The 18,109-nt window shown below is 42.8% G+C and overlaps 1 protein-coding gene across 1 annotated transcript; it reads right to left on the reverse strand.

Moving 5' to 3' along the window:
• Positions 1 to 15,052: 15,052 nt before the first annotated feature.
• LOC118946039 (transmembrane protein 271-like) lies at positions 15,053 to 15,850 on the reverse strand. The gene has a single exon (XM_036970095.1). The coding sequence runs from the start codon at positions 15,848 to 15,850 to the stop codon at positions 15,053 to 15,055; it is 798 nt and encodes a 265-aa protein (XP_036825990.1).
• Positions 15,851 to 18,109: the final 2,259 nt, after the last annotated feature.

Consider the following 18,109-nt stretch of genomic DNA (forward strand, 5'->3'; position numbering starts at 1 on the left):
TTCCCTACAAAACTGCATTCCCCGACCAGAAAAAAAATAATGAAATGGTGAAGTAACATATCTTCTGGATAATAGACTTGCCTTTATACCTAACTACCTCTAACAACTGACATGTCTTTGCTACATCACCCCAAACTATGATCTTGAGTGGTACAAACTGTTTAGCTTAGGATTGTGGAACGGAACAGCACGGCAACATTAGGCATTGGACACAGAAAGCACTTATGATGTACTGATGTGCTTTAAATAGGCTCAAAAAGCACTTAGGCTGAGAAGTGCTGACACGTTCTGGCCTTCTGTCTGAAATCTGAGACGTGTAACTGGGAATATACAGTGGGGCAAAAAAAGTATTTAGTCAGCCACCAATTGTGCAAGTTCTCCCACTTAAAAAGATGAGAAAGGCCTGTAATTTTCATCATAGGTACACTTCAACTATGACAGACAAAATGAGAAAAAACAATCCAGAAAATCACATTGTAGGATTTTTTATGAATTTATTTGCAAATTATGGTGGAAAATAAGTATTTGGTCAAGAAACAAAAGTTTATCTCAATACTTTGTTATATACCCTTGTTGGCAATGACAGAGGTCAAACGTTTTCTGTTAGTCTTCACAAGGTTTTCACACACTGTTGCTGGTATTTTGGCCCATTCCTCCATGCAGATCTCCTCTAGAGCAGTGATGTTTTGGGGCTGTTGCTGGGCAACACGGACTTTCAACTCCCTCCAAAGATTTTCTATGGGGTTGAGATCTGGAGACTGGCTAGGCCACTCCAGGACATTAAAATGCTTCTTACGAAGCCACTCCTTCATTGCCCAGGCGGTGTGTTTGGGATCATTGTCATGCTGAAAGACCCAGCCACGTTTCATCTTCAATGCCCTTGCTGATGGAAGGAGGTTTTCACTCAAAATCTCACGATACATGGCCCCATTCATTCTTTCCTTTACACGGATCAGTCGTCCTGGTCCCTTTGCAGAAAAACAGCCCCAAAGCATGATGTTTCCACCCCCATGCTTCACAGTAGGTATGGTGTTCTTTGGATGCAACTCAGCATTCTTTGTCCTCCAAACACGACGAGTTAAGTTTTTACCAAAAAGTTATATTTTGGTTTCATCTGACCATATGACATTCTCCCAATCTTCTTCTGGATCATCCAAATGTTCTCTAGCAAACTTCAGACAGGCCTGGACATGTACTGGCTTAAGCAGGGGGACACGTTTGGCACTGCAGGATTTGAGTCCCTGGCGGCGTAGTGTGTTACTGATGGTTGGCTTTGTTACTTTGGTCCCAGCTCTCTGCAGGTCATTCACTAGGTCCCCCCATGTGGTTCTGGGATTTTTGCTCACCGTTCTTGTGATCATTTTGACCCCACGGGGTGGGATCTTGCGTGGAGCCCCAGATCGAGGGAGATTATCAGTGGTCTTGTATGTCTTCCATTTCCTAATAATTGCTCCCACAGTTGATTTCTTCAAACCAAGCTGCTTACCTATTGCAGATTCAGTCTTCCCAGCCTGGTGCAGGTCTACAATGTTGTTTCTGGTGTCCTTTGACAGCTCTTTGGTCTTGGCCATAGTGGAGTTTGGAGTGTGACTGTTTGAGGTTGTGGACAGGTGTCTTTTATACTGATAACAAGTTCAAACAGGTGCCATTAATACAGGTAACGAGTGGAGGACAGAGGAGCCTCTTAAAGAAGAAGTTACAGGTCTGTGAGAGCCAGAAATCTTGCTTGTTTGTAGGTGACCAAATACTTATTTTCCACCATAATTTGCAAATAGATTCATTAAAAATCCTACAATGTGATTTTCTGGATTTTTTTCCCTCATTTTGTCTGTCATAGTTGAAGAGTATCTATAATGAAAATTACAGGCCTCTCTCATCTTTTTAAGTGGGAGAACTTGCACAATTGGTGGCTGACTAAATACTCTTTTGCCCCACTGTATGTAGCTTAAGAAACAAGGTTCATGAAATCAATAATTTGCTAGTAACAAATGACATTCATATTCTGACAATCTCTGAAGTTCACTTAGGTAAAACCTTTGATGATACAGTGGTAGCAATACATGGTTATAAGAGCTACATAAAAGACAGAAATGCCAAAGGTGGAGGTGTGGCTGTTTTATATTCAGAACCACATTCCTGTGGAGCTGAGATTGGATATCGTGTTAAATACTGTTGAAGTAATATGGCTACAGGTTCATCTGCCTCAGCTAAAGCCCATTCTGGTGAGAAGCTGCTATAGACCACCAAGTAAGTGCTAACAGTCAGTATCTGGATAACATGTGGAATGCTTGATAATGTATGTGATATCAATATAGAGGTATATTTTCTAGGTGATTTAAATATTGACTGGTGATTTAAATATTACAGGTCTGTGAGAGCCAGAAATCTTGCTTGTTTGTAGGTGACCAAATATTTATTTTCCACCATAATTTGCAAATAAATTAATTAAAAATCCTACAATGTGATTTTCTGGAATTTTTTTCCTCATTTTGTCTGTCATAGTGTACCTATGTGTACCTAGTGTACCTATGATGAAAATTACAGGCCTCTCTCATCTTTTTAAGTGGGAGAACTTGCACAATTGGTGGCTGACTAAATACTTTTTTGCCCCACTGTATAGGTTAGTCTGTGGTAGCATTGGCTTTCATGGTAGGTTAATAGGTCTTTGTTGTTTCTCTTTGTCTTTGACTGTTCTACCCTTATGACTGAATACTGTTTTTCTCATTTTCTTTTTCATGATTCCTTCTAAACAGCCTTACCTATAGTACAAACACATGCACACACGCATGCACACACGCACACGCACACACACGCACACACACACACACACCACACACACACACACACACACACACACACGTTCAACCTAGAGAGAGCTGGCAGAGACATTACCTAATTTCACAGTTGACCCCATTTAGGCCACACCCTCAATTAGTTCCTCAGCGGACAACTCAACTGGCAGCGCCCAATCAATAGTTAAAGCTAAGAGCATGTACAGGAAAAGTGATATGGATCCCAAAGCTGCTACCAGTGTGCAGCCTAAACCCAGGAGCCCCAACAAAGTAATCAACTGGCTGTTTGAACAGCAACAGCCACTGAGAAGCCAATCACCAGGGATCGCAACTTAGCAGTCTCGCCTCTGATGATGTTATTTTCCCATTATCATCAGTACTGGAGAATCTGAAAGTGGTTTCCAGGAACGGACTGGGACCAGATATCAGCCTGGGCAGACCTTTGTTTTTTCCTTAAGGCCCCCGCACGGCCCATCTTTCTTTGAAGCCCCCATTATTAGCCAAATAATGGTAATTTCCCGCAAAAAAGGAAAGAACAAATAAATGTAGACAGGCCCACTTGCCTAAATAAAGAACCAGCCCTTCTGGCATTTGCGAGAACTGCCCAATGGCCAGTCTGCTCCTGTTCCCTCGTAATATCTGGGCACTGGAAGCCCAGACAAATTTGATTAAATGAACCAACTACTGATTTGTAAAGTGGGATGTGATAGTACAGTATATATGATCTGTTAAAAGTTTGACACCTCCAAACAATTAAGAAATTGTGCTAACTATTGTATCCGCTGACAGTACCCACGTCTCCTGAAAGCTAACGTCACTGTCACGGTGACACTTTGAACCGTTTGACAAATTAAAGGCAACTGTCATGTTGCATGCATTGGCAATAGTTGTGTTCTTACACAAGGATATTTGTACAGTTTGTACAGTGTTTTTAAACTATAGCATATACATATACAGGCTTGTGAAAGTATTCAGCCCTTTGGCATTTTTCCTATTTTGTTGCCATGTAACCTGGATTTTTTTTTTTTTTTGGGGGGGGGGGGGGTTGTATCATTTGATTTACACAATATTTCTACCACTTTGAAGATGCAAAATATGTTTAATTGTGAAACAAACAAGAAATAAGACAAAAAAAACGGATTCTCCAGCTCCACTTCAATTAGATGTTGAAGACCACTGTACACATGCTAGGTATGAAAGAAAACTATAGAAATAATGTAGAGGTAGAGGATAACTACTTCTCCTGTGAGGGAAATAAATGAATCAGAACTAGGAGCTGGGAGAAAGTAGACCAGGCAGAAACAATGGCTGACAGAGACGTTGGCATTCGCTGGGAGTTGCTCGAGCAGTGTTCGAAATGTGAAATGAGTTGAAGGGAGACGGTGACTGTACCAACAGGCTTCCCCTGTATGTCTGACACCTGGGGACTGAGGACATGGGAGAGAGGGCTTTTTGGAAAAGCTCTCAACCTTTACATCTTCACAGGCAAAGAGAAAAGCGGTGGGGTGATCACAGGAGGCCATTTCTCAAAACAAGCATCATTTTCCAGCAGCCTCGTCTCTATTACTCATGAACTGAGCAGAAGACATTTAGCGAATACAGCTCAGGAAGTCGGGAACATAAGGCTATGGGGATAAGCTGACAACTAACTTGTGTGGGATACAGGGGGCCCTGTTCACTGTCTTCCCTTGCAGAGAGAACACATGTATAATTATTGGGAAGTTCAGTTTCTTTACGTTTTAGATTGTGAACATCGCTCTGCTTAGAACAAACTGAAAGTGCCTTCCAGCAGTGCAAGGAAGGGAATGTTTTTCCTTTATCACGAAACACCGGATTTTACTTATAAGGGTCTCCGATTTTTTTCCCAGGTTTTGGTTGGTTATGTACACTACATGGCCAAAGGTATGTGGACACATGCTCGTCAAACATCTCATTCCAAAATCATTGGTATTAATATGGAATTGGTCCCCCCTTTGCTGCTATAACAGCCTCCACTCTTCTGGGAAGACTTTCCACTGGATGTTGGAACATTGCTGCGGTGACTTGCTTCTATTTAGCCAAAAGAGCATTAGTAAGGTCGGGCACTGATGTTGGGCGATTAGGCCTGGCTCGCATTCGGTGTTCCAATTCATCCCTAAGGTGTTAGATGAATTGAAGTCAGGGCTCTATGCGGGCCAGTCAAGTTCTTCCACACCGATCTCGACAAAAGGGCCTTCCCTGTTGCCACAAAGTTGGAAGTACAGAATTGTCTAGAATGTTATTGTATGCTGTTGCGTTAAGATTTCCCTTCACTGGAACTAAGGGGCCTACCCCCGAAACATGAAAAACAGCCCCAGACCATTATTCCTCCTCCACCTAACTTTACTGTTGGCACTATGCATTGGGCCAGGTACAGTAGCGCTCTCCTGACATCCGCCAAACCCAGATTCGTCCTTCAGACTTCCAGATGGTGAAACACGATTCATCACTCAAGAGAACGCGTTTCCACTACTCCAGAGTCTAATGGCGGCAAGATTCACACCACTTCTGCCGATGCTTGGCACTGCGCATGGTGATCTTAGGCTTGTGTGTGGTTGCTTAGCCATGGAAACCCCTTTCATGAAGCTCCAGAGGAACAGTTATTTTACCCACTGGGCGCTTCAGCACTCGCCAGTCCCATTCTGTGAGCTTGTGTGACCTACCACTTCACCGCTGAACCGTTGTTGCTCCTAGACGTTTCCACTTCAAAATAACAGCACTTACATTTGACCGGGGGCAGCTCTAGCAGGGCAGAAATTTGACGAACTGACTTGTTGGAAGGGTGGCATCCTATGACGGTTGCCACGTTGAAAGTCACTGAGCCCTTCAATAAGGCCATTCTACTGCGAATGTTTGTCTATGGAGATTGCATGGCGGTGTGCTCGATTTTATACCCGTCAGCAACGAGTGTGGCTGAAATAGCAGAATCCACTCATTTGAAGGGGTGTGCAAATAAATACTTTTGTATATACTGTATGGTGCATGTATTTTCTACTCAACTGATCGAATGAGGGAAAGCCTGCAATCTGTGTTTGATGCAGCCCACAGAATACTCCCCTGCCAAGATGGGAATTGGAGGTTTCTAGAGGCTGCGTGAGTCTGTGAGGTGCTTGTCTTCCTCATATTAAAAGAAGAACAATTTATTCAAAGAAGCAATTCTGTGTCTTACAGAACGTAGTGAAATTTGCTCATGATAAATTAAATAATGGAAAAGGCCAATAAATGAGGTTTGCTGTGTATTTTCTTTGGCTGACATTTCTGTTCGTCGTCTTATCAGCCAATTTCCAATAACTTTTATCAAAGTGAAATAGTGGAGGCAATGGAGCAGTGGAGGCAATTTGAAAGATAAACACCTTCTGTGGATTTATAGTTTTTGCATTTTTGGTATGAAAATGGCTTGTTTGGAATGTTGACCACACACAGCCATGTTGAATTTGGTATATTTTATATAATAAATGAGACAGCATATTATTGCTATAATGCCATATTTCCAAGAGGTTTGCAGATAAATCCAATCATGGTTTTAAGACACATTCCTAAATTCCATTTGTCATTACAGCTCATGTCTATACATTTCGGTTTCAACATTTTCTGTCAAAATTCACATTTATGTAGGCACAGTGGAGGTTCAATTGTAATAGCATGTGCAGTTTATCTTTCTGATATTTTCCAGTGTTCAGGTCCTCAAACAGACAGTATTAATTCTTGCTGCATCAAAACAAAAACAATTGGGCAAAAACAGGTGGTAATACTTTCTTTATTAATTAACCTCCATAAAATACAGTATTTTTTTCACTGTGAAAGGAAATAACAAAGGACTACTTTTTCTCACTCCAGTCTGTAAAGGTTGCCTACTTTAATTCTCACTGAGTGGCCTGGTACATTCTCATGGGTTGTGTTAGAGACCATCCAAAACCTCATCTTTAACTTCTAAATCATGCTAATAAGGTCTAAAAGTTGATAGGGAAGTATACATGTCCTGTATTTTAATGAAGACACCAGTTGGAGAGGTGAATACGGAGTGATATAGTTTTCAAGGTCTACCAATGTCCTAATTGCACCTTATTTCCTACATAGTGCATTACACCCCTATGGACCCTGGTCAAAAGGAATGCACTACGTAGGGAATAGGATGCCATTTGGGACACAGACTTGCAGTCCTCTGATTTAGATGATCCACTTGGTGGTCGGCGAGCGGCAGTGCAGTAAATCAGCTTCATTACTGTGGAATTGCCCAGAAAGGCTAAGCAATAAAGCCAAATTGAATAAACAGGTTTCATTAAACACTTGATATGCATCAACTGAACGGGCTGTTTTAATGCAACGCGTCTCCCTGGGTTTGAAGATTCCACCTGAGATTGATGAGGCTGAAAATAATTTGGTGCAATCTGGGATATTTACAGGTGTCATAACCTGTCTTTGCAACCAAAAATGTGTCTATCAATTTAATGCTTGTTACAGTTCTACAGCCCAATCCCTCAGTGTAACCTTTTCCTTGCAGTCAAATGACCTAGTGGCCTCACGGGTGGAATGTTATTCATATTTTTCATAATTAGTCAAAAAAAAATCCAAAAACGTGCCGAAAGTCTGGTGTTTCCATGTCTAACAGTTTTGTTATATTTCAGTCTTCTCTGTTGTATATAAAGTGTAATATTTGGATGTAAACTCAAAATGTAATACATTTCAACTCTATATCTGACATGGTACAGGTGTCTCCTTTATTTTAAGCCCATAACCATGCGTGTGATGTTTACCCCCTTCTCCTCCCCAATTTTGATCTTGTGTCATCGCTGCAACTACCCAACGGGCTTGGGAGTCATGCGCCCTCAGAAGCATAACCCGCCAAACCCACCCGCTTTACAACCCAGGAAAGCCAACCGTACCAATGTGTCGGAGGAATTGATGTGTAGACTCTTGTTTCAAAGTAGATTTGTTTAGGACTACCAAGAAACACTCTGTGTGACCCTGGTTTAGCCGACTGCAGTAAAAGGTGAAGTGGTGGGACTGCCATTGGGCTGACACACAAATCCCAGATTGTAGCTTTTTCAAACAACATTTGAAGAGAGACAAAAGGGATAGTGATTTTCACTTTGCCAGCTCTTTTTTTGCTGAGCAGAAAGATTTAGGCCCTGTTTTTCACCCACCCTTCCACCATTCCTCATTTCCTCTTCCTCCCTGTCAAGTGAGTGAGTGCAGTAACCACAGTGCAGGTGTCAGGACCTAGTCTGGAGGCCAGCACTGACAGAGAAACACACAGAAACACTGCAGGGTAAAATGCCCGGCATCAGACACATGGTTTGCATCACAATACCGGGAGCTACGTTTCCTCTACACCAGGGTTCTGCAACTGGCTTGTCCGCGGCCTCCCAATTAAAAAAAACAAAAACAACTAAAAAACTACATTTACATAAAATACTGTAAATAGATCAGCAAATCAACTTTCAAGTGATTTTAATTTTGGAAATCTGTTCCACAGTATTATCACGCATGATATAGAGATATATGTGATTGTATACAAATGTCAGCAAGGTTTGAAGTGATTATGTGTTAGTCATCTGTTTGGGCTTCTTGTGGTCAATTTGCTGTCTATAAATGATGTGTAATTATGTTCCCGCCCCCCTGACCATCTGCTCAAGAAAAAAAACGTCCCGCAAATTAATCTAGTTGATGATCCCTGCTCAACACAGACGGTGGCCAGTCTTATCTAGGGGTGGACAGTGGGGATGCAGGCGTTTGTTCCAGTCGAGCAGTAGGATACACCCGATTCAACAAATCGAATCGAAGTTTAAATCGAAGTTTATATTGATGGTTATGATTAGCTGATTAGTTTAATTAGATGTGTTACTGCTTGGCTGGAACAAAAACATGCACCCACACCGGCCTTCGCAGAGTTAAAATGCCTATTTCAGATTGCCTACCTACGTCATCATTCTAAGTCATCCCCTCCCTGAGCCATCGACTTAACCTCAATACCATAGCCCACTGCGATAACACCACAGTTCCTTATGAATTGCTATTTGAGAGTCAGAAAGAATATGGGTCATATCTCCTTTCACTGCTTGCAGTCTTCTAAAGTGCATTAGCACTAATAAGACAGAAGCCCACATGGTGTAAATCAGTGTAGTTAAAAAGCCTGTGAAACATTGAGCCTAAATTACACTCTTGTATCACTGCTTTCAAAGACTCTACTGTACATGATGAGATCACACACCACACGAAAGTCATATTAGTCAAGACGTGTCAATGCATGTCCAGATACATGTAAATCTTAGTCCCTACCCTCTTTTTCTCTCCGGACAAAGAAGCGATGAAATTTTGAATTTACAACTGGGAAATAATTTTAATTAGTCTAATTAACAGCTCTGGGGCATGTGCCTTCTGAAACAGCCCTGATTGTTATTTTCCTCGTCATTTGAATATTCACTAATTGGATGAGGTGAGCAGGAAAGAAGTGAGAAGATTGCATTCGATTGCAATACATTACATTAAGCAAATTAAACAGCAGGGATTTGATCAACCACGGATATCTTTAAAGTCACCTTTAAATTGACATGTTTTGATGTACAATAGACCTTTCAGAACGACAGGATGCCCAGATGCCATCAATGTAACATTATAGACACGCCTTGCATCAGTGTCCTTGTAACAAAGTATGTAAAATTGCTTATAAACGACTTGCTAGGTTTGATACTGAAAGATCACTAAGAAGCACTATATATTGTAGCTGCAAGTACACACTGTACATATTTTGTGCTAATGACATAATTTCATTAGTAGCAAAATAAAGTGTATTGAAGTATAGCACCTGTAAGAAATAGCTATACATGCAAGCATAATCATACAGGTAGCCTATTAGCCCGCACCTCTCTGGTTCAGCGGGGTTGGGTTAAATGCGGAAGACACATTTCACTTGAAGGCATTCAGCTGTACAACTGACTAGGTATCCCCTTTCCCTTTATGTATGTAAAAACACCACTGGAGATAAAACTCTCCACTATAACTCTGTCTCTGCTTTAGCCATTTTGTTTGCATCCCTGTTGTGCTGTCTATCGGTCTCAGCATCTTCTCTGCTGTCACTCTCTGCTTCTTCTTCTCTGTCTGTCTGTGTTAATTACTACATGGATCCAGACAAACATTTCCCCCTGTTGTTACTGGTGCCACTAACTTTTACAGTAGGTGTCACTAGTTCATGATTTGGTAGGGACCCAAATCATGAGTAATTATCTTATTTAAGTAATTCATAGTGCTTTATTAGATGTATACTAAATAGACTACTGAGGTATTCAAGAAATGAGTTGTTTCATCTACCAAGTCCAAGCAGGAATGCATGACTCAAGATATTTTGATGTGCAACCAAATCCAGTGATTGACATGAATTATGGGTTGAAAATTAGACTACCGTTGCTATATTTTATTGTCAAAATAGGACTCCAGAATTTCCAGATTTTTTGTTTTGTTCACTAGAGATGAATCACATACATATTTATGTGTACTAAGGAAGTGGAAACTCAAAACACGTTAACTAGATTTATAACTCTAAATATATTACCCTTTGCTAGTTTCCATGTATTCTTCCAACAGTAAATGCAATGTCCTAAAAAAAAACATTGCAGTTGTATACTAGTACCCATAAGACCTGTAGGCCTATGCTCTCTAAATGGCCGATGCACATATTATACAGAAAATGGTGCCGGAAGAAATGGTAGCAGTTTTATGGGCGCCCAACCAATTGTGCTATTGTGTTTTTTTTTTTGCGTTATTTGTAATTTATTTTGTACATAACGTTTCTGCAACCGTATCTTATGGCAGAAAATAGTTTCTGGATATCAGGACAGCGATCACTCACCTCGGATTAGACAAAGATTTTTTTCTCCAACAAGGAGGACGAACAAGACATTCCCCAAACAGCCCACAGGGCCGACATCCGTGTTATTTGCAAGAGGAAGCGACACAGGTACAGAGGACAAAGAGCCGGATGTCTGGTGAGGACCCGGAGAAGGTGAGAGGGAAAGCTGCCGTTATCATTAATACTACTCGCCAACGTGCAATCATTAGACAATAAGTTAGACGAGGTACGATCACGAATATCCTACCAACGGGACATCAAAAACTGTAATATCTTATGTTTCACGGAATCGTGGCTGAATGACGACATGGATATTCAGCTAGCGGGATATACGCTGCACCGGCAAGATAGAACAGCACACTCCGGTAAGACGAGGGGGGGGCGGTCTGTGCATATTTGTAAACAACAGCTGGTGCACGAAATATAAGGAAGTCTCTAGATTTTGCTCGCCTGAAGTAGAGTATATTGTGATAAATTGCAGGCCACACTACTTGCCTAGAGAGTTTTCAGATATTCTTTTTTATACTCTTTTTTTGTGGCTGGTTATTTACCACCACACATAGATGCTGGCACTAAGACTGCACTCAGTCAGCTCTATAAGAAAATAAGCAAACAGGAAACCACTCACCCGGAGGCGGTGCTCCTAGTGGCCGGAGACTTTAATGTAGGGAAACTTAAATCAGTTCTACCAAATTTCTATCAACATGTTAAATGTGCAACCAGAGGGGGAAAAAATTATTGATCACCTGTACTCCACACACAGAGACGCGTACAAAACTCTCCCTCGCCCTCCATTTGGTAAATCCGACTACACCTCTATCCTCCTGATTCCTGCTTACAAGCAAAAATTAAAGCAGGAGGCACCAGTGTCTTGGTCTATAAAAAAGTGGTCAGATGAAGCAGATGCTAAAGTACAGGACTGTTTTGCTATCACAGACTGGAACATGTTCCGGGATTCTTCCGATGGCATTGAGGAGCACACCACATCAGTCACTGGCTTTATCAATAAGTGCATTGAGTACGTCGTCCCCACAGTAACTGTACGTACATACCCCAACCAGAAGCCATGGATTACAGGCAACATTCGCACTGAGCTAAAGGGTAGAGCTTCCACTTTCAAGGTGAGGGACTCTAACCTGGAAGCTTACAAGAAATCCTGCTATGCCCTGCGACGAACCATCAAACAGGCAAAGCGTCAATACAGGGCTAAGATTGAATCATACTACACCGGCTCTAACGCTTGTCTTATGTGGCAGGGCTTGCAAACTATTACAGACTACAAAGGGAAGCACAGCGGCGAGCTGCCCAGTGACAGGAGCCTACCAGATGAGCTAAATCCCTTCAATGCTCACTTCGAAGCAAGCAACACTGAGGCATGCACAAGAGCATCAGCTTTTTCGGACGACTGTGGGATCACACTCTCCGTAGCCGACGTGAGTAAGACCTTTAAACAGGTCAACATACACAAGGCTGCAGGGCCAGACAGATTACCAGGACGTGTGCTCCGGGCATGTGCTGACCAACTGGCAGGTGTCTTCACTGACATTTTCAACATGTCCCTGACTGAGTCTGTAATACCAACATGTTTCAAGCAGACCACCATAATCCCTGTGCCCAAGAACAGAAAGGTAATCTGCCGAAATGACTACAGACCCATAGCACTCACGTCTGTAGCTTTGAAGTGCTTTGAAAGGCTGGTCATGGCTCACATCAACACCATTATCCCAGAAACCCTAGACCCACTCCAATTTGCATACTGCCCAAACAGATCCACAGATGATGCAATCTCTATTGCACTCCACACTGCCCTTTCCCACCTGGACAAAAGGAACACTTATGTGAGAATGCTATTCATTGACTACCGCTCAGCGTTCAACACCATAGTACCCTCAAAGCTCATCAATAAGCTAAGGATCCTGGGACTAAACACCTCCCTCTGCAACTAGATCCTGCACTTCCTAACAGGCCGCCCCCAGGTGGTGAGGGTAGGTAGCAACACATCTGCCACGCTGATCCTCAACACTGGAGCTCCCCAGGGGTGCGTGCTCAGTGTCCTCCTGTACTCCCTGTTCACCCATGACTGCATGGCCAGGCACGACTCCAACATCATCATTAAGTTTGCAGACGACACAACATTGGTAGGCCTGATCACCGACAACATCGAGACAGCCTATAGGGAGGAGGTCAGAGACCTGGTCGGGTGGTGCCAGAATAACCTATCCCTCAGAACAACCTATCCCTCAACGTAACCAAGACTAAGGAGATGATTGTGGACTACAGGAAAAAGATGACCGAGCACACCCCCATTCTCCTCGACGGGGCTGTGCATGTTGAGAGTTTCAAGTTCCTTGGCGTCCACATCAACAACAAACTAGAATGGTCCAAACACACCAAGACAGTCGTGAAGAGGGCACGACAAAGCCTATTCCCCCTCAGGAAACTAAAAAGATTTGGCATGGGTCCTGAGATCCTCAAAGGGTTCTACAGCTGCAACATTGAGAGCATCACTGCCTGGTACGGCAATTGCTCGGCCTCTGACCGCAAGGCCCTACAGAGGGTAGTGCGTACGGCCCAGTACATCACTGGGACTAAGCTGCCTGCCATTCAGGACCTCTACACCAGGCAGTGTCACAGGAAGGCCCTAAAAATGGTCAAAGACCCCAGCCACCCTACTACCGCATAGCAAGTGGTACCGGAGTGACAAGTCTAGGACAAAAAAGCTTCTCAACAGTTTTTACCCCCAAGCCATAAGACTCCTGAACAGGTAATCAAATGGTTACCCGGACTATTTGCATTGTGCCCCCTCCCCCCTCCCCCCCCCTCTTTTTATGCTGCTGCTACTCTCTGTTTATCATATATGCATAGTCACTTTAACTCTACATTCATGTACATACTACCTCAATTGGGCCGACCAACCAGTGCTCCCGCACATTGTCTAACCGGGCCATTTGCATTGTGTCCCGCCAACCCCTCTTTACGCTACTGCTACTCTCTGTTCATCATATATGCATAGCCACTTTAACCATATCTACATGTACATATTACCTCGATCAGCCACGCTACCTAGTGTATATAGCCTGTCTTTTTACTGTTGTTTTATTTCTTTACTTACCTATTGTTCACCTAATACATTTTTTGCACTATTGGTTAGAGCCTGTAAGTAAGCATTTCACTGTAAGGTCTACACCGGTTGTATTCGGCGCGCGTGACAAATAAAATTGGATTTGAATTGACATATCGCGCGCGCCCCTCCATATCGCAAAGCCATAACAAATAGCTTGGTTGTAGTTGCTATTAAGCTGAATACTGCGAGTTGAGAAATAATAACTATACCTATAGAAGCTTAAACCATCCTCTCTTCGGGGACAAGGGGACGAAGCTTTCAAAGTTTTTACCACAATTGGATGTTAAATGTTTTACGATCAGAATTAATTTTGCATTGTGGGACAGGAGATTGTCTCGCTCATCACAGCAGCATGTCCCAGTTCGCTATACACTGCATTACTTTTGACCAGAGACCTATAGGCCCTGGTGAAAAATGTGTGCATTATGTAGGGAATAATGTGCCATTTGGGGCACAAACATAATATTCAATGGTTTAGTGGCCATTTAGTGAAGCATGTGGGACAAATGCAGGCTACTCATTAGGTTATACTACAGTGAGAACAAGAGCAATTGGCTCCGCTAAGTGAGAAAAAAAGGCGGAAGTGGAATACATCTACTACGTACAACTTTTTCACTACTACTGTATTGCATGTAGATGGTAAAGGAATTTCATTTTAGAGTCAAAATGATGTGGGCCTGTCTATCATCTTGTTCTGTCAAGCACTAGCCTGATTTAAATGGGCCACACCTGTTGGGTGTGCAAGACGCATTACATGCGTAGATGTTAGGAGTAATGAAGGTAAAAATGGAGGTTGACTTTTAAATAGAACTTCTAACATCAGGCGAGAGTAAATACACGTTTATTCATGTTTTAAAGGAAACAATAACAACAGCAAACTATATGGGCATATGATGTGTATACAATCTGAATTCAAAACACAAATGCTTCTTTGATATCTGAACTCGTATGGTAGCATCTAATGGTCTATAGATCTGTTGTAAGTATCTTTATTTCCATGGAATGTTCACTATTTTGACCGATGGCAATGGGCTAGTTCATTGGCAGTATAATAGTAGATGTGCATATACTGCCAGTGTACCAGGAGGCTACCTTTGCTAAGAAGAAATAAGCATGAAGGCGAAACCGTTTTCGGCTGTGAACGGAAAACTGTTTAGGTAAGAATCTCTCCACGATTGTTTGTCTCAACACTGAATAGGCCGAAGGGGGAAATACAGTGATTGTCATTGCAGAATTTAGAGCCCATGTTGCAACTTTGTTTGTTCTGAGTTGCTATTTGTTACTTTCGTCTCCGGGGAAAATGTCTTCGTACGCGGGCGGTAGCTCGTTCGGGAGCGGGTAAGAAAACGGGTAGGAATGGTTGAGCTCGGGATCCGTGGGTGAATAACCCGGGAGCTCGATAGACGGGTGGCCCCTGCATTGTACTTCCACACCTGCCTCGTCGAACACGTGAAATATCCCCAAGTTAATATAGGAAACCGGTTGGAATTCGGACACGGTGAAGTCTTGCTCCTCGCTGCAAAGAATATCCCCCGCGCTCTGCCTATGTGATTGCCTCCGTCTGTAAAATTGCGCGGTTTTGTACCTTTTGATGATCACCAAGTTCATAAGCCCAAGAAGGCATTCCAAAGTGCTAAAAATGGTCGAGATGACTAGACTTTTCTGATAATCCTTCAGTTGGTTGCAGATGGTGGTTAATTCCACAGAGTCTATGTCTAGGCAATAATGGGAATATTTGCGCTCCACAAGAGACACAGTGTCCCCGTCCACCACCGCGCCGGAGAAAGCGGTGAGAACTCCCAACAAAAACACCAGGATACCCATGAGAAAGAAATTCCGACACCCGGGCTTCCCTTTGCAACAAAGCAGCGCAAAGCCCAGCAGCGCCTGCCCTAGTCCGACCAGTATCCCCGAGTAGAAAGCCCCAGCCGCGGTCGAGAGGTGAAAATGCACTTTTACTTTGGTGCCCAGCGAGATGCATTTGAATCCGACCACAACTTCGCTCACGGCGCAGACGAAGAGGAGGGTGCTGGAGACGATGGTACACAGTCCTTTCCCACTCAACTTCATTATATTCCTCCTCTACCACTCCCGGTCCCTCTCCCTCCTTCATCCTCCTTTGTCCTCCTCGTCAGCCCGTCTCGAAGCACTGTCAGATTTTGACATGATACACCGGTGACTGCAGTTCAAAACTTGGATCTCCGGAGCTGCGTGCTCTCTCCCCCTTTCCCGCTGCTTCGGGAATAGATTAATTATTGATAGGAAGAGCGCGTTCCTTCTGCGGTAGCGACCCCCGTAATCCAATTGAAAGGTAATGTTCACCCTCATGACCCTGCTCGCCCCCCATCCACACTGTTATGCAAGCATCCACATCTCCAAACGCGGTTCGAAATGATTATGGAGGACGATTAGCTCAAACTGGTGGTTATTTCCACGTCGCGTGATTGCGATCATTCAATGAGTGCTAAACAGAATGCGGCAGTGGAGTGCCGCTAGGAGCGCAGAATAACTATTCCGGGGGAGGACGGAGGGTAGAAGGACGCTTTTAAATTGCTCAGAATCCCACAGGCTTGCGGCTCATAGAATATGGCCATACTGGCTGCCCACTCTACACCATTACTCCTTTGGGTAAAGTTATATCCAACCTGACTCGTGAATAATTGGTACCAGACACACAATGGTGTGGTTTTGCTTTGAAAATAAAACAAATAGCCCCATGCTTTTTAGTCTGGGTCCATTTTAATTTCAACCTAGTCACGTAACATCATGTATGTGATTTAAGGCAATACTGTCCACATAATGTCGTTCAGGCAGGAGCAGGTGTCCAATCATAATCAATTTCTAGACTGACACTGAGATGACGGGATTTGTTTTTGTTAGTGACAAGATTTAGTGCCATATTAGTTCCCATTTGTAGGCACCCAGAGTCTTGTGACACGTTGTTTTGAGCAACTTTAGGGTGTTGGGAATTTAGCTGAAAGTTGGTGGGGAGCATAATTAAATTCAAACATTGTACAATTAACCTTGGATCTACTGATTCAAATAAGAAGTTCTTTATCAATGCATGTCAACATTTTATATTTTAGGCCTTCAATACACTCTGAGCATTCAAAAAAATAGGAACACCTTCCTAATATTGACTTGCACCCTTTTGCCCTCAGAACAGCCTCAATTCGTCAGGGCATGGACTGACTACAAGGTGTCGAAAGCATTCAACAGAGATGCTGGCCCATGTTGGGTTGGCTCCAATGTTTCCCACAGTTGTGTCAAGTTGGCTTGATGTCCTGTGGGTGGTGGACCATTCTTGATACACCTTTTCATAGTGTGAAAAGCCCCGCAGCATTGCAGTTCTTGACAAACTCAAACCGGTGCGCCTGGCATCTACTACCATACCTTGTTCAAAGGCACTTCAATATTTTGTCTTGCCCATTCACCTTCTGAATAGCACACATACATAACCCATGTCTGAATTGTCTCAAGGCTTAAAACCCCTTCTTTAACCTGTCGTTTCCCTTTCATCAACACTGATTGAAGAGGATTTACAAGTGACATCAATAAGGGATCATAGCGTTCAGCTGGATTCACCTGGCCAGTCTATGTCATGGAAAGAGAAGGTGTTCCTAATGTTTGTACAATCAGTGAATGTATACAGCTGTGGAAATTGATAATGAAATGAATCGCCTAGACATTTAAAACTGAGTGACAGTTTATTATAACTTTTTCTGCATCTGTAGTCTTTTCAGATGCAGGATTATCTAGAATTCAGACTAGAGAGCATCCCCACCTTTATCTACTCACTGAAAGTAAAACCATGTGGAGGTTGACGATAGTTTCTCCAAAAGGCACAGATCCATTTAGAACAATCAAAGTGTTTCCTTTCACATAATACATAGACATCCAAGGCACTCATCTCCACCATTGAAACCCTCCATTATCTCCTGCTAAACAAGTAATAACTGCAATTAACTGCTAATCCCGACATCTGATTGACTTGCTATCTTAAAGAGAATACCCCTGAACACTATCCAAACTGGGCAGTGTGTGTGTGTGTTTGTGTGTGTGTGTGCGTGTGTGTGTGTTACACACATATATGCTGAGTTGAAGTTAGATATACAGTTGTGGCCAAAAGTTTTGAGAATGACACAAATATTAATTTTCAAAGGTTGCTGCCTCAGTTTGTATGATGGAAATTTGCATATACTCGAGAATGTTATGAAGAATGATCAGATGAATTGCAATTAATTGCAAAGTCCCCCTTTGCCATGCAAATGAACTAAATCCCCAAAAACATTTCCACTGCATTTCAGCCCTGCCACAAAAGGACCAGCT

Source organism: Oncorhynchus mykiss, chromosome 31 (assembly GCF_013265735.2).
Source record: "Oncorhynchus mykiss isolate Arlee chromosome 31, USDA_OmykA_1.1, whole genome shotgun sequence".
Taxonomy (NCBI): domain Eukaryota; kingdom Metazoa; phylum Chordata; class Actinopteri; order Salmoniformes; family Salmonidae; genus Oncorhynchus; species Oncorhynchus mykiss.

Excerpts from the sequence above, each read along its gene's own strand:
- LOC118946039 (XM_036970095.1), bottom strand. The coding sequence starts at position 15,850 with ATGAAGTTGAGTGGGAAAGGACTGTGTACCATCGTCTCCAGCACCCTC.